Source organism: Amia ocellicauda, chromosome 17 (assembly GCF_036373705.1).
Source record: "Amia ocellicauda isolate fAmiCal2 chromosome 17, fAmiCal2.hap1, whole genome shotgun sequence".
NCBI classification, from domain to species: Eukaryota; Metazoa; Chordata; class Actinopteri; order Amiiformes; family Amiidae; genus Amia; species Amia ocellicauda.
The window spans coordinates 8,617,981-8,635,221 of record NC_089866.1 but is presented as its reverse complement, the minus strand read 5'-3'; the positions used below and the strand labels follow the sequence as shown (position 1 = coordinate 8,635,221).

The following is a 17,241-nucleotide window of genomic DNA, read 5'->3' as shown; positions in this document are numbered from 1 at the left end:
TGAAATATGATACTCAAGCAACAATGTCAGTTTAGCAAAGGTCTTGGAGCTCAGTATAATAATTACTTCTTTCCATTTATGGGCAACTCTACATTTCGTGGTTCTAGGGGGTTCAGATTTAAATCCAGTTGAATAATTATTACAGTTTGAATAGTATTCTTAATCAGCACTGAAAAAGAAAATTTAAATTGAGGATTGTAGGATTAAATACATTTTTCTTAAGTGAATAGTGTCAAGCCCATTGGCACTCTGCATTTTGCCTGTCCATGAATGCTTAACTATATTAGATACAAAAGGGATTTCATACCCACGCCTTACAGGTGACTCCATGAGAGTCGCATTGTGTAACTATAGATCTAATATAAATAAACAAACCGTGGCAATGTTTTCACATTTTATTCCCCCCCTCCAAAAAATACAAAATTGTACAAACTTTATATGCATACCCAAACAAAAGTAACAGATTAAATATAAAAAAAAGTATAAATATAACAATATATTTAAGACAATCTTTACAATTAGATTTTCAAGGCACATATACATTTCATTATATTGCATCAAAAATATTATTCAGTCTTTAAAAAAAAAAAAAAATGCATAGAATATTTTCCTTTACTTTTATTTCTTTTTCCGGTTTGTTCTTTTGGAGTCTGGCATAAACCAAATAGATGACACACTGACAGTTTGGCGACAATGTGCTTTTCCATATAGGAAGCTGCACTGAAAAGCTGTAAAATACATTAAGTAATGCAAACTGAAAAGATAATGACACTTCTAATATCAGTAGGGAAGATATTTTTTCTTGTTGCTGCTTTGCAAGTTTTCTTTGTGAGTGGAAGAGAGCATAACTGTCCTCACCCACTGAGCTGTTTGGCAGCCCGGGCCCAGATTGGAAATGCAGAAAAGATAATATTGACATGTGCTTCTCTAATGGCCTGTGTGGTTTTTGAAGCTAAGTGTGTCTGGCATACTATGTAGATCCGGCCCACTTTATATAGCGAAAAAACAAACAAACACACAAAGAATTCCCAAGCTGCCGAAAAGCCCCCATGGAAGGTAGCTGGTAGGGGGGCGGAAGACTGTGGGCTATTCTGTGGATATGGGATAAATGCCCCTGTGTGCAACCATTGCGCTGAAGAAGAACTGGTTTTATTTGTTTGTTTTTTCTGGTTTTGCAATTTCTGAGGAGTAAACAATTTATTATGTAACAAAAATTGAATCCGGATTCAAGGGTCGGGCCCATATTGACCAGGTTCCATGTCTTTACGCCCAATTTAAAAATAAATGAAGACCACAGAGTGCTTGGAGGGCCGCCTCCTTGGCTCATTGTGCAGTTCCCCTCCTTACATTACTCCTAATACTGGGATTATTATAAAGCAGTACTGCAGTGGCTTTGAATGAACCTTTTACGTCATGTGCTCATACAGACTGACTTTGTTCGTCCTGTTTTGAACAGGGTAAGTGAAGAGAAACCTTGCATTTCATGGCAAAATCCTCAGTCTACGCAAAACACATTGGGCTTTTTCATGCGCGTTTAGGAATTTGAACAGAAACCTGGGATACATATTTTACATTTTTGGCATCTGATGTCATTCACTTCTAGTTCTCCTCTCCCTGTTTTAGTTCTGGAGATGCATGGCATCAGAGTTTATGTACAGTTATTTACAATGTGTGCTACAACAGTAGACCCCTCCAGTCACAACCCTCCCACCCCCTCCCTCCAAAAGCACCAGTATATAGAGTTATAGCTTTTCCCACATCCCCTTATATCTCTATAGATCAGAGGGAGGCTGGACATTTGGTCGGTACCTCCCTCTGTGAGCACCAGCGTGCGCCACTTTTTCTCCTCCATTTTAAGTCACAGCCTTGAACATCACAGACGGTAGAGGAGTGTAGTTTTTTTTTTTTTTTTTCTCATTTTATGTAAAAATATTTTTCTTTTCATCATAAAAAAGATGCTCTGTTGCTTCTGATGACCTCTCCTCTCCTCTGCTCCTCCCCCCCTACCTCTGTCTCTTGGCTGGGTACTATGGAGGGGGCTAAGCGGTTTTGGAGATCCCCACATAGGATCCCTCCCACTGGGGCTGTCACGCCAGGCCAGCCTCCCGGCACATTCTGTAGAAGTGGCCCCGGCTAGAGATGAGGTTGGCTGGGGTGTCCATCTCCACAATCTGGCCCTTGTCCATCACAATCACCCTGCACCAGGGGGAAGAATAGTAATAATTAGCATCCACACAACGGATACGCATTTTGACAGAAATGCGAATGGAATTACCTTGGACAATTCCATAATTTTTTTTTTAATTCTTTGTTGTTTTCCAAAAAACTTTGGTTTCCCACCAACATTTGGCTATGTTGGACAAAATGTATAATTCGATTTCAGTCTAAAAGTGGCTTGATACATTGTATGTATACAGGGCACTATATAAATATAAAGCTGGGCTGGTGGCAGTACCGGGTGTAGTCCATGATGGTGTTGAGGCGGTGAGCGATGGTCAGGACGGTACACTCCTCAAACTGGCTGCGGATGGTGGACTGGATCAGGTTGTCCGTCTCCAGGTCGACCGCCGCCGTGGCCTCGTCCAGAACCAGGATCTTAGTCTTGCGGAGGAGAGCCCGAGCCAAGCAAACAAGCTGGCGCTGCCCCAGACTGCAAAGAGATAGAGAGGGAAAGCCATAGTCAGATGAAGACTGATCTAGAGAGAAAGTGAGATACAGAAAGAAAGATGTACTGAGACCCCCATCCCAGGCTGTACCTGAGGTTCTCTCCTCCCTCCGAACACTCGTGATCCAGTTTGTCTGGCAGCCCTGAGACAAAGGTCTTGAGGTGGGCCAGCTCCAGAGCAGTCCACACCTCCTCGTCAGAGTAGGAGTCAAATGGGTCCAGGTTCATTCGCAGGGAGCCGGAGAACAGCACAGGGTCCTGCAGAGACGGGGAGTCATGACACACTGCACACAGGGATTCCCAAGACATTGTTACATGGTTCTTTGCACATCAATGATAGTTTGAGTTCTATTAGAAAATTGTGGCTTTACAGTGCACCATAAGTGATGGAAGATTATGGGAAAAGAGGACAGGGAAATTGTTTTGCTAGGATTAAATCTGGTCAGGTTTGGCTGATTCTCAAATGCTAATCTTTAAAAACACTGGATGAGAGGAACAAGTGCCAGCATTGGAGGGTTTGGAAGGGCAATAATCACAACTGGCCCCAGTCTCTATAAGGGGTCCACAGTGCACAAATTCTGGGGGGGGGGGGTTACAATACCTGTGGGATGATGGTGATTCTTGACCTCAGCTCATGCAGACCAATCTCCGCAATGTTGACCCCGTCTATATAGATCTCTCCCTTGGCAGCTTCCAAGATACGGAAAATCCCGAGGGCCAGAGAAGATTTACCAGCTCCTGTCCTGCCCACGATGCCAACCTGCAGAGACATCAAATCAGTTGTGCTTAAAATTCACTTTAGGTCACTAACAATATGTGTCCTACCAAGTATCCTGACAAATGCAGTTGACAAAGACAGGTGGCAGCTCTATACAGTTCAAACTGTTCCAACTCTGTGTTATAAACTTTGTATAGGAGCTGTCTTTTATGCATATATTACTATTAGCTGACTACTAAAATGATTAGTTAAGAGCCTGACCTTCTCCTGCTCCTTGATTTGCAAAGTGATGCCCTTCAATGCCCATTCCAGGCCTTTTCGGTACTGCAGCCCGTACCCCTGGAACTGAATGGTGCCAGTCTGTGGCCAGGCAGGGGGCAGAGGGCTGTTCTCCATTGTCCAGGCTGCCTGGAAGACACAAGTAAGACTAAAGTAAGTAAGTTAGAGAAGCGTGTAAAGGACAGAGCAGAGCCTTAAGAGACATATTCTTTTGATGTTCAACAGTAATGCAAGAGAGGACTTGCCTCTTTAGGGGTCTCTGTGTACTCTTTCACGCGCTCCACTGCCACAATGTTGTTCTCCACGTCTGTCCAGGAGCGCACAATCCAGCTCAGGATTCCTGTCACCTGTGATAGAGGAGAGCATCATCACATCACGTCCCTAGATTATGTATTTGGGGCTCAGGGAGAACAAAGTTAAAATGATTGTCTGTATTCTCTTGTAAGTGGCATTATGCAGTGTCCTTTTCAAATTGGATGAATTGCCTAAGGTGTATGGGAAGGGTTCTGTGGTTCATGCAGAATACCTGATCCAGGAACAAGGCTTTGCAATTGTTTCGTTTTTTCCTTCAAACATTTATGGTGCAACAGAGTAAGCCTAGATGTACATGTAAGTTTACCCGTTTTATTGCTGAATCCAATATTAAGTCATACAAGTCTACAGGGTTGTGTGTGTGTCCATGCATGAGAGATTTTATTTACCTGTAGAGAGTGGGATACTGCCAGACCGACAATGCCAGGGCTGAGAGTGCCTTTCCCCATCACGGACAGAATAGCCGCTGCCAGAACCAGCATGTTACCCAGGAACTCCAGGTTTACAGCCAGCCACCTACCACATACACAGTTGACGTGAGTAATCGTATTTGCCAAGGGAATGTTACCATTGAATTGCACCATCCGATACCATAATTTTAGTTTTTTTTTGGTGGCTGTTGGTTTTATATTTTGGCCTCTCTATCAGTAAGGATTCAATGTACACAAATTACTGAATACTGATTTATGTGCTGCATTGTTTACATAGGATTTAGTAGCATGCTGTGCTCTTATAGTTCTAAAGGGCAAGATAGATGGGTGTTTTGCCTAACCTTGTGGCCACGAATCTGGGGAAGTAGGAGGTCTGGTTGTAGTCGACCCTGTGGTTGGTCTGCAGGATGAAGCGTGACTGCTCCCCGAAGGCCCGGATGACACTGGCGCCTTGAACTGTCTCGTTGAAGTGGGTGTAGATGGGTGAGCGGCTCACCGACTCCAACCTGCGCAGCTGGCATGATGTGGCCACGTAGAAACTCTGCAAAGAGAAGAAGGGGCATCAGTCAACTCAAGACAGTGTAATACAGAATCTGAACAAGATATATGGTGGTAGACGGATGTACACCTCTTGATCCCTGTGTTCGAATCTCATTTTGGTGCTATTTGGTGCAGAAAAACTGAACTTGTGAGCATCATGTTCAATTCCAACTCCCTCCCCTATTGTTCCTTTGCCTCACTCCCTCCCTCTCTCTCTCTTGTTCACTTTTGCTCTGGCTCTGACGGTGCCCCCTGCCTACCTGGACGAAGCTGTAGAACAGTGTAAGGGGCAGGATGATAACTGCGGCAAAGGGGGTGGCCAGCAGCACGATGATGCAGACCTCCAGTAGCTTGAACAAGTAGCCCAGCATCATCTTCAAGCCATCGGGAATCATGCAGTCGATGGCGTCCACCTCCTTAGAGAAGCGGTTGAGCAGGTTGCCACTGGGCGTGCGCTCAAAGAAAGACATGTGGGAGTGCAGCACATTGTTCAGGAGATCTTGGTGCAGGTGACGGGAGGCAATGATCCCCCCCACCGAGATTGCTACTGTGGTGCCAAAGATTGCCACCCCTGGAACACACAGACGACATAGTAAGGTCATTCCTAATCTCTATCCTAATCCGAGGCTCAGAGTGTCACTATACTCGGATATGATTTTGTATCAGTCTACTGTGGTGTGATAACTGCTGTCTGATATTTGGGTACGGGGATTGAAAGGGAAATCCATTCTCTGTCATAAATCTGGATGTGTGTCAAGATAACTATAAAGGCATAGGCACAATTGTCTTCACTGGTTCACTTTTACTGATCATATTAGACAAATAAACAATTTATGCCTAAGCATTTCAAGGCCTATATGAATTAATATTTTATCCATCAAGATGATGAAACTGATTCAGCTACAACTCAGAGCTGATTGTGAGAAAGAAAGTAGCAGAAAGGCAATGAAGTCACTCACCTTGTGCAAAGCCCAGCACCCCGTATACCCCCAGTTTGAGGTCGGTGTTGAGCTGTGTGCCATTGACGATGGGGTCGTCAGCCCACATGCTGAGCCAGTAGTTGTAGGAGAGCGAGGCAGCCTGCTGGAAGGCATATAGGAAGATGATGGGCAGGATGAGTGCCAGGCCGATGGTCTTGAAATACTCCATGTACATCTCCAGTTTCACCTGTAATCATCACCAGACATTGAGAGAGTCAGTAAAAGTCTGGTCATGGGGCAAAAACAAAGCAAATAAAGCTGGGTAGACAGTGGAGAACTTTGTCCCTGATAAGGTTAAGCCATAACAGTAATTGTTTTAACTATACAGTCTACATACCTAAAGAATGTGTAACTGTTTATGTCAGGCCTGTGGATACTCACCCTTCCAGTACGGGCTCTGTCAACATCAGTCAGTTTCCCAACATCCTCTGGTTCCTGGTCCTGGTCTGTGTCAGACCTGGGCTCTACATTCTGTAGACTGGGACTCCCGGTGTCACCACTAAAAAACAATAAGATTGGCGAAACAGGAATACAGGTTAGAAACCTCTGTCGAACAGAGTAAACCTTCTTGAAATGTTTCCTTATTTGGAAAAGCTTCTGTGCTTGTTCTTGGGATAAAAATGTAATGTTCCTTATGCTGCTTGGATTTTGTGCATGAGTGTAGGAGAAGCCTCTAAAGGCAAAATATAACATTGGTATTATAAAACATGCAGAAACTCATGTGCTGTCGTGTGCTTACCTGATGAGCTGCTCCTGGGAGAGGTCTCTGGAGACGGGCATGTAGTCAGTCACACTGAGCCTGGAAGAGGACTTCCTGGTGCCTGCAACATAGCACACAGGCAGCCTGTTAACATTGCCATTTGCCATTTACAAAATGAGCTCTGCGTACCCAGTAGAGGTCAGAAGATTGCAGTGTGCAATGAGTGAAGCTCACCTCTGTGGGTAGCACTCTCCTTCCGGTCGCTGTTGGCGAAGGCGGCGATGAAGTCGGCGAAGGCTCCATGGCGGCCAAGCAGCTCCAGGTAGGAGCCCATCTCTGTGATCTCTCCATCCACCAGCACCAGGATCAAGTCGGCCTGTGGCAGGAAGCTCAGCCCGTGCGTCACCAGCACACGTGTCTGCACAGAGGACAATCTTATTAACACTGCCCAGAAAATATCTTTTACACACAGAACATATACCTCTAACACTGTATAACAGGGCATGCAGTATTTTAAATGCCATATATCAGTGTTTCCCAATCTTCTCCAGTCTATGGCCTCACATTAGAATGCATGTTATCAGCACTTTTCAATAGGGGGGTAAATTCCACTATGATAATAAGCTTGACAGTGATGTGTCAGTCAGTTACGAAATCCTGACTTAGCTGTGGCCTTCACCTTGTCTTTCAACAGGCCCTTAGGTCCGATGACCTTGTCAAAGATGTGCTGACCAACATGGGCATCCACAGCAGACAGGGGGTCATCCAGCAGGTAGACATCAGCCTTCCTGTATACTGCCCGTGCCAGGCTTACCCTCTGCTTCTGCCCTCCTGATAGGTTCAGACCCTGGGGAAAGGGGGGGAGGTATATCCATAAATATAGCATCAGTTCATTAAACCTTTAGGAAGGCAGCCTCTTGTTTGGCAGAAGGGGCTCGTAGTTTCCTACCTTCTCCCCGATCTCAGTGGCATCCCCGGCAGGCAGGATCTCCAGGTCAGGCAGGAGAGCGCAGGCTTCCACCACACGCTGGTACCAATTCTCCTTCCTCTCGTGCCCAAACACGATGTTGTCCCCCAGAGTGGCATTCTGGATCCAGGCCTGCTGGGGCACATAGGCCACTGAACCCTGCACAGAGATGGGTAGAGAAAGACGGAGGTTTTAGTTTTAACCAGTGATGCCCATGAATGTTATATGTATTGTTTGCAGCCTAATGCCCTACACAGTTGACATTAATATGCTTGACATTCATTTAGTGTGACAAACAAGTTAAAAAAAACTAAAGGATTACGATAAGCTTCTATTTGATCTGAAGAATTTGGAATCTCTTCTATGATACTACAGCTACAATCCTGCACCTCTTAATTAGGAGACACCTGTTCAAATTCTTGCATTCGATCAGATTCAAAAGAACCAGACAAAAAAATTGGCCTTGAGTGATACCTTCACAGAGACACGGCCGCTCCTCTTCTCTGTTTCACCCAACATGGCTGAAAGCAGAGAGGACTTCCCGCTGCCCACGTGGCCCACCACAGCTACCAGAGACCCGTGTGGCACTTTTACACTGATCCTACAAACACAAGGCACAAGGACATAGTTAAGCATGGTGCAAATGGTCACCTGCTGATGAAGTCTCTGACTGCAGGCTTTACAGCAGAAGAAGCCTGGTTGTGCAGTCCCCTTCTCTGGAAAAATACAGTTAGTCACTGTGAATATGGACTTCTGGAACGTGCCGACTTGTCCTGTCATACAACTCCTGCAAAGATCGCACAAGCTCCAGAGGAGGGCACAGTGCATGTGGGAAACAGCTGTCCCTGGATTACATCAGCCAGCATGATAGAAGAACCAATAAGTGGAATGCTTTATTGAAAATCTTACTTGATTGTCTGCTAAAAAGAATGAACAGTGAGACTGACCTTTTGAGACATGGAGGCCCCTCTTTAGACCAGCTGAAAGTGCCATTCTCTACCAACACACTGTTGCCTTCTGAGAGAGGGAGAGGGAGGCAGAGACCAAGAGAGAGAGTGGTCAGCAATAGGCCATGTGAGGTTAGAATTGGGCTCAATTACCATACATGTCATTTACCAATTCCAAGGTGGCCAATCATTATCTTTTTAGTCAGCCTTTGATCTTTCAGTTGGACCTTCACATCAGTTATCCTGTTGCTACCATAAGATTTAAGTCTAGCATTATCCAGTCTGCTGGAAATTATAATGTACTCCCCTTTCTGGCTCAGATAAGCTGGCGCTTTTAAGGAAAGAAGTGCGGTAATAAGATAAGAACTTAGTCATAATCACTAAACCAGAGAATTCCCTTCAGGCGAGCGGTAAAATTACAGAGGGTCTATAATTGTATGGTGAGTAAGCCTTCATTTAAAAAAATGGATGTGCACTGATCCAGGAGCTTTCTGGGAAATGTTAAAAGATTAAAATTAATTGTATGTCGTTGTGGATGTGTTGTTGTTGTTGATGCGAGACTGGCCGCATGTCAGATTTCTGAGAACTTTTCCTGTACGTGCTAGCTGCTGAATACAGAGTCCTCCCTGGTAGTGATCTGCAGTATACTGGATGTTTGGAGCAATACTGATTTAAAAACTGCCATTTTTTGTTTGTGCTTTGGGTGTCTTGGGTCTCTTCACAACTGAGCATGCACATAGTAATTTGAGTATGGTTTCTTTAAACATTACGTGTGGTTCTTGACCCTATAAGTAATATACATTAGATGCTAAGGGGAGTGTTTTTTGTCTGTGTATATTACCCCTCGAGCCAAGTCTGAAGGGTACAGCAGGTGGTTATGCAGTTAGAGATGACAGACAAAAGAGAATGGAAAGTGGCACAGCTCTCTCACCAGGGCTTAAGGGGGCTCTCTCCACACTCTCCGGTTTGAGCTCCTCTTGACAAAGGAATTTGCCCAGCCGCTTCAGAGAGACGATAGCCTGAGAAAGATACCAAGTTCACAGGTTCACTGTCTCTGTGCTCCATGTGTCACTTTTCAAAAGCATTTCTACATAGATTGCTTTGTTCTAGTTCATTCTACGATGTGTAACATTGACATCAGTGAATATTGATTTAAATCCAGTTATGATCAATAATATACAATTAAACATTGCTTTGTAATAAAATCCTACACTGAACAGACTGCAGGTGGTTTATTTAGTCTTGAAGGCCTGGATGCAGCTGTTCACAGCTCACAACTGGTTCATTACGTGCATTTACACTGCCATTTCTGATCCAGATCAAATGCATGGGAACATTTGATCACGATCAGTGGTGTTGCGTTTACATTGCCATCTGATCAGGATCAACTTTAAGCCGCCACAGGGGTCCGCACATGCGCTCTAGCACATAAGTCCAAACTTCATTATATGCATTTATTAAATTAGTCCTTTATAACACGGATATATCAAAAACTGTTGTTTTATGTGTCGTTTTTATCTTTAGTGTTCATTTTAACTATTTTATTTATAATACGGGAAGTAGGGAATGGGATCTCTTATCTGCACCACTGGTGCATGTCTGCCTCCTGCCTTAAAACAAAAGCTGACGCACTAGCTCGTTACAAATTATTATAACACGTAAAACCAATGCACTTGCATATTTTTCACAACCGAAGCATTTTAAATACATATACAAACATTTTTTGCAAACATGAAATAAATTACATTTCGCAGCCTAAGCATTTTAAATTCAAAGACAATTCTATATTTTTGGCTAAAATAAAGTAAAAAGGCATATAGTGTTAATTTTAAGAATTATTAATTTGTATTAAGTGAAGAGTAAGGGTCTCGTATCTGCTCCACTGTTTCATGTCTGCCACCTGCCTTTAAAAGTTACGCTGCCGCATTAGCACGTCAGACCAAAATGTATTATATGTATATATTAAATTAGTATTTTAGAACACAGATGTATTGAACATTGTATTTATCTCGTTACGAATGAATGTAACAAGTAAATCCAACGCACTTGCATATGCATATTTTTTCACAACCGAAGCAATGAAAAAAAAATATATATATTGAGCCGGTCGAGCGTTTACACTGCCAGGATCAAATGCATTGGTAGCATTTGATCAGGATCTGTACCATCTCCCTGAGAGGTACATTTGATCCGATGGCTGAGCATTTACACTGCCATTTCTGATCCTGATCAAATGCTACCAAAGCATTTGATCTGGATCAAACATGGCAGTGTAAATGCACCTATTGTCTTGCAGTTAAATAGGATTGTGGCCTCACCTGCATGGTTGTGCTCATGGCGAAGGGCAGCTGACTTAATGGGGTCTTCAAGATGTTGATCAGGGCCATGGACACAAAGACCTTCTGAGCATCCAGGACATTCTTCTCATCAATCATCACATATACCCCGAACATCGCAAATGCAATCTGGATTCAGGTGAATGACACAGAAACACATTCAATAGAAAAGACCAGTCAATATGTAAACTTCCCCAACTTCTAAGATCGGTCTCAATTAGTATTTGGAAAAAGAGGTTCTACTGGGCTTATCATGCATACCAGGAAGCTGGAGGAGTTGAAGGAGGCGATGGAGATGGAGTAGAGGATCTGAGACTTCTTCAGAGCCTTGAGCTCCTTCTCTCTGTAGCCCAACACTCTTTCCAGGAAGGCCTTTTCCCACGCATAAAACTTGAGGATCTTGATCCCATTCAGGATCTCATTCATCAGTTTGATTCTTCCATCTATGTGCTTCATCTGGACCTCCTGGTGACATGCACACATGCACAGCATTGTCAGTTATGCTCATATAATCTTGAGCTGTGTTTTGTTGTCAGAAAAGAAAGCCTTTCCATGAGAACTACATAATTATGAATGGTAAGTTTTCAAGAAATGCAAGAAAATGTAGTAAGGTAGTCCACAATATAATAGGAAATGGAAATATTAAAAAAATTTTGTATGCTAATATGGATGTTAAATATTTCATATAATCATATTTTTTAAGGTTAGGCAGTATTCCCTATGTACAGTAGCAAAGGCAGCTCCAGAATTCACTGTATTTAAATACTTTTTTTAGATCTCTATTCCAGATCCAGCATGTTTGAGTTGCAACAGTGGAGAGTTTGAAGTTTGCACATTTTACAGCTTTCATAGGGAGGGTACAAAAGAACTCTGAAAGCAGTTAATACATCTCCACTGTATGTCCAATTTAAACTTTAGGATTGGCAAAAATCTTGTTTTGTAAAAATACACTTTACTTTTAAATAAAATTTATAGCCCCTCTTTTATTTTTTTTCCCCTGTGGTTGTTTTTCATATGGGTAACATGGGGACATCAAAGGCAGGCCGGAGAAGCGCACATCCAACCCGCACACCCACGCTGCTTTCCTTCTGTTATCTAAAGCAGCTGTGGGACAGTACTCAAGATGACACATGCTCCCACATGCATGGGAGCCCCCATATCGTCTGGGAAGGGGCTGTACCTGGAGTTTGCTCCTCTTCTTGGCGATGAACCCGTTCAGGGGAAAGATGAGGATAACTGTAGCAATTCCAGCCAAGGCAGATGGTCCTAAGTGCTGTATATGGTTGGGGAGAGAGGGAGAGACAGTGGTAATGAAACATCTGGCTGTGTTATGTGTGTTCTGGCAACTCTAACAAAGAAAGTTCTGCTAAAACAAATTATTTTGAGGTCCTTTTGTTTGTTTGTCTTTCTCTAGGTCAGCATTGGCATTCATTGCTTATTTTAGGTATTACTTCAAACCAGAAGGACATGATGGGGAGAAAAAACACATACACAGCAGAAAATCAAATGGATTCCTTTTTTTTTTCTCAATCCAGTCAATCTAAGTTTAATCCTCTGAGTCCCACAGTGCTACCTCACCTGCCAGAGGAAGAAGAGACAGAGTGCAACCTCGATGGGTGCCAGCCACACAGCATTGAAGTAAACCACAAAGTCCATGAGCTTTTGAGTGTCTGCTGAAACCAGGTTTACTATCTCCCCCACGGTGCAGGTCCTCCGCGCAGCACTGTTGATGACCAGGGACTGGAGGAAACACGGCATAATTAAAACAACAAACATATAAACCTATAACCTATACCTCAAGCAGCTTTACGCTTCTCCAACTCAACTACACAGCAATCTCAGTCTCTATTAAGTAACAGGTGTGGGGTTGACAAAGAAGAACACAGGTGAAGAAGAAGAACACAGGTGAGTAAATTCACTTTAACAGCTTTGTACACTGATCAGCCATAACATTATGACCACCTGCCTAATATTGTGTAGGTCCCCATTTTGCCGCCAAAACAGCCCTGACCCATCGAGGCATGGACTAGACCTCTGAAGGTGTCCTGTGGTATCTGGCACCAAGACGTTAGCAGCAGATCCTTTAAGTCCTGTAAGTTGCGAGGTGGGGCCTCCATGGATCGGACTTGTTTGTCCAGCACATCCCACAGATGCTCGATTGGATTGAGATCTGGGGAATTTGGAGGCCAAGTCAACACCTTGAACTCGTTGTTGTGTTCCTCAAACCATTCATGAACCATTTTTGCTTTGTGGCAGGACACCCTGACTTTTCTGCGGCTACGCACCCCCATACGCAACAAACTGTGATGCACTGTGTGTTCTGACACCTTTCTATCAGAACCAGTATTAACGTTTTCAGCAATTTGAGCTACAGTAGCTCGTCTGTTGGATTGCACCACACGGGCCAGCCTTCGCTCCCCACTTGCATCAATGAGCCTTGGCCGCCCATGACCCTGTCGCTGGTTCACCGCTTTTCCTTCCTTGGACCACTTTTGATAGGTACTGACCACTGCAGACTGGGAACACCCCACAAGAGCTGCAGTTTTGGAGATGCTCTGACCCAGATGTCTAGCCATCACAATTTGGCCCTTGTCAAAATCGCTCAGATCCTTATGCTTGCCCATTTTTCTGCTTCTAACACAACTTTGAGGACAAAATATTCACTTGCTGCCTAATATATCCCACCCACTGACAGGTGCCATGATAACGAGATTATCAGTGTTATTCACTTCACCTGTCAGTGGTCATAATGTAATGGCTGATCGGTGTATATCACAATGTCCCCCAAAACTCCAGCCTTGTTCCTTCTTTAACTGCTGGGCCATGGCCTGGGAGACTTACCTTCCTATAGACCAAGCCCATGACTGCCGTCTTCACCCTCATGCCCACAGTGAAGCAGGAGTACATGTACTGGTGATTGAAGAGGGACTGCAGGCAGGACAGCAGGAACATCAAGGCTGCATAGAAATAGCCCTTCCAAAGAGGGGCATCCTCATCCCGCATGAAACCCAGCAGCAGACTGAGGGGCAGAAGATAGACCGGCAGTCAGATGGGCCATACTAAAAAAAAACGGGTCACATTGCAGGAAGTTGGAATTGCTCCAATCCATAGGTTGCCACCGATTGTGAGATACTAAGTGGTGTTGTCTATTGTGTTATTGTATCTAAGGTGTATTCATCTCTCTAATGTAACACTGAGACTTTTGGTTGTAGTTTTTAGTATTTCTACTTTTTAGGAATGTTTTGTGTATGCAGTCTAAGTGTAGTGTTAGGATTGCCTCTGTAGTGATCTGGGTCTTGGCATTCATTAAACTCAGACATGCTCCTCCTCCTTCTCTGTTCCTCTATTCCCAGTGTTACTGGGTCTGTGAATATAATTGCAATTGCAGCAGCTCTGGTGACAGCTTGTGGTTTTAGATCCCTCACTCTTGGCTGGCAGTGGCCTTATTGTGGTCAGCCTCAGGATTTCATAGATGAGGAAAAAGACTCTTTCACAAAGCTGGTATGTCCCAGCTTGTGGGGCTGCATAAGGAGAGGACACTGAGGACAAATTTCTCTGCAGATCGACGGAACGCTTTTCTAATTCACAGTGGTATCGTCTGGTCTCACCATAGTGGTCCGAACAGTTATACTTCTGCACAGCATTCTACAGTTATCAAGATGCAGTGACAGTGGCTTCTTTAATCCTACTTAATGCTTGATGAACAAGTGCAGGACAATGGAGCCCCTACAGTGGGCTCGTCATTTATTTGTCCATGTGGGTCATGGACGGAGCGCGTGACTTGAACTACAATGTAGCTGGACTCAATATAAAATATTGTGCTCGAGATGAGCTGGGGAAATGTAGTGTTAAAACTAGGAGAGGCTGCTGTCACAAAGAAACATGTACCAGACCACATAAGACAGATGTGGCCCAGCTTGAATGGACTGTGATGACGTTACCCACCGTAGCACCTTGCGGAGCAGTAAACAGAGAAATTCCTATAGACATGGGAAACTGAAAGCTGTAGGTATCCTTGACAGTAAAGGTATTTAGTTCAGCTCTCATGGTGGTGTGAACCTGTAGATGACTTTGCAGTGATGGAATATGAACCACAGGGCCTGCCAGCAAACCCCTACACTCTTCAAAATGTTGATGCGGTGGAAATCATAACCTCTATCTTTAATGTGGGAAAAACTATTTAAATAGTCTGCCAGAAGAGCTTCTGTATTCTGTGGAGAAACTGCTCCTGTTAACTTCGTGGCTTTCTCTCCAGACCCATATGATGGTAGATAATGTTTTACCAGAGTAAGAAAGGGTAAAACTACCTGAGCACTTGTGGGATGGAGAACATGAAGGCATCGTGCACCATGAGACACAGTGTGCCGGACAGAAAGTAGGGCCCAAAGGACCGGGCCAGCGTCCTGAGCAGACAGAATCCTGAACTCTGCTCCTTCTGCAGCTTCCGGAGGAGCTGGGCCTGCTCTGTGAGTCGGGAACCCTGGGCCACGCCTGCACTCAGGGACTTCTCCTGTCTGACAGAGACGTGTACACAGGGGAGCAGTCAACACACAAGAACATTCCTTTATGTATGTTTTATATTGTTGTCTAGAACTTCAAAAGAGGAGTCAAAGTCAAATTTGTTGGAACCCAACAATGGAAAATTACATCTGCTTTCTAATATGGCATAACAATAAATCATATTATGCATTAAAAACATCAAAAGGCAGGCCTTCCTTTTAAATACCCCTCTTGCACAGGCCTTTCCTACTTGTTGATGATTTCCACTGTAAATTGCAACCCAGAGATTCATTAACTGACCTCTCACGTGAGCAAATTACTTTTCATGACAAGTTATGGAACGTCATAATAAATCATAAAAGAAGAGTAATTTTTTACAAGCTTTAGCAATAAAATTGTTTGTCCCCTTGTCTCAGACATGACACCTTCACTGGATTTGCTCTAACCTACTTTCAACCCTCCTCCCCAGGATGAGCACCACACTACGTACCTAAGGTGCCAGTCCTAAGAACCCTAGGGGCCTTGAGTGAGAAGTTTTAAAGTACAAAACCCAAGTGCTTCTCACAGTAAGCACTCAAAAGCTGTTAGAGAGTGTAATATTGTGAGTGTGGGTCTGAGTGAGGTGTCTTACTGTTGCAGCTTGGTGCGCTCAGTTGTCCACTCCTGTTCCAGGTCAGAGATGATCTTGTTAGATGTGTCTTCCTCCCGGAGTGACCAGAGGTCCTCAGCTTTCAGTGGCTTGCGGTATCCCTTGACTACCAGCCTTGAAGGACACAGCGACACAATCAGAACAACTTGTCACCACTGGGGGTCTCGCAGAGAGGTTAGTCAATTCAGGCTAGCCTTACTGAAATTAGCACTCTGACAATTGTATGTTAAACTTCCTTTATGTATATTTTTTCCTCAGTAGGAAACGCAGGTGTTAACTTAATGCGGTGGTAAAAGTTTTATGAATATGGCCTACTGTCTTTGGCAGAGCAATCATCTGAAAACCAAATTGTAGTTAATAGAAATGTAACACGTACAGAGAGAAAAATACAAGACATTCCTACCCACTGAACCACCAGAAGAGGATCTTGGACAAAAAGGAAGCATCCTGAACTGGGCAGGGGTTCTGCAGGGATAATAAAACAGTAGATGAGTGAGGAATTACCTAGTTAATTGTGTGTATTTAACAAACACCACAAGACCATCTCAAGATCTCAAGACCACCACAATAAATATTGTACTCTGTAAATGACCTGCTGTGCTTCTGCCATTTTGTACATTACTTGAAATGTTTCTAACTTGCGTCAACTGAAGTTCTGCGGGTACAGGATATGTGAGCTGCATCTAAGCCCTGTGGTATGATCAGGCTGCCTTGTGCCGGATAATTAACCATCTGAATAGAAGCTTGCTCTGTTTTGAATTTATATATAAAATTGATGGAAAAGGGTGCTCTGAGGGCAGGGCTCGTGAGGAAATGGAAACGTCACTGAGGTACGCAGTTGTTATTTTAGATCTCGCCCCCTCACAGGAGCCCTGTGATGCTGTGAGTAACTCTTCCCAGAATATGAGCGAGACCACACTTCACCAGGATAGACCGTGGGGTGTGGCACAAACAGGCCATATCCCTGTCTGTCACGAGCCCCTGCCAGGGAACGGTTTGCTAGGTCTCCGCCATGGGCTGCTGACTGCTTTCCAAAGCCTGCTCCTGTTAACAACAATTTTTCACGCTCTCATCTTCCTCAAGGTTGGGCAACGGTATCCGGGGGAATGGCTTTTCTTGCTAGTTATTATCTCCCCCTGACAACTCTTTAGAATCGGGCCGTCAATGTTAAGCTGCTCATGATCCTATTCAAACTGAATCAGGGTACATTATAGAGA

At 44.0% G+C, this 17,241-nt stretch overlaps 1 protein-coding gene across 1 annotated transcript in view; it reads right to left on the bottom strand.

The window, feature by feature from the left end:
- Positions 1–381: 381 nt before the first annotated feature.
- Positions 382–17,241, bottom strand: part of LOC136712977 (multidrug resistance-associated protein 1) — a 29,865-nt gene continuing 13,005 nt past the window's right edge. The window contains exons 6-31 of the mRNA XM_066689851.1: positions 16,428–16,489; positions 16,007–16,138; positions 15,183–15,389; positions 13,717–13,894; positions 12,454–12,615; positions 12,056–12,148; positions 11,137–11,340; positions 10,858–11,004; positions 9,471–9,558; positions 8,540–8,609; positions 8,067–8,193; positions 7,575–7,751; positions 7,305–7,472; positions 6,860–7,043; positions 6,665–6,746; positions 6,307–6,424; positions 5,905–6,112; positions 5,206–5,516; positions 4,747–4,946; positions 4,364–4,490; positions 3,904–4,009; positions 3,645–3,787; positions 3,267–3,425; positions 2,757–2,923; positions 2,456–2,650; positions 382–2,196 (exon numbers count right to left, since the gene is read on the bottom strand). Coding sequence (XP_066545948.1) covers positions 2,088–2,196; positions 2,456–2,650; positions 2,757–2,923; positions 3,267–3,425; positions 3,645–3,787; positions 3,904–4,009; positions 4,364–4,490; positions 4,747–4,946; positions 5,206–5,516; positions 5,905–6,112; positions 6,307–6,424; positions 6,665–6,746; positions 6,860–7,043; positions 7,305–7,472; positions 7,575–7,751; positions 8,067–8,193; positions 8,540–8,609; positions 9,471–9,558; positions 10,858–11,004; positions 11,137–11,340; positions 12,056–12,148; positions 12,454–12,615; positions 13,717–13,894; positions 15,183–15,389; positions 16,007–16,138; positions 16,428–16,489 — 3,924 coding nt within the window. The 3' untranslated portion in view covers positions 382–2,087. The remainder of the gene's footprint in view (positions 2,197–2,455; positions 2,651–2,756; positions 2,924–3,266; positions 3,426–3,644; positions 3,788–3,903; positions 4,010–4,363; positions 4,491–4,746; positions 4,947–5,205; positions 5,517–5,904; positions 6,113–6,306; positions 6,425–6,664; positions 6,747–6,859; positions 7,044–7,304; positions 7,473–7,574; positions 7,752–8,066; positions 8,194–8,539; positions 8,610–9,470; positions 9,559–10,857; positions 11,005–11,136; positions 11,341–12,055; positions 12,149–12,453; positions 12,616–13,716; positions 13,895–15,182; positions 15,390–16,006; positions 16,139–16,427; positions 16,490–17,241) is intronic.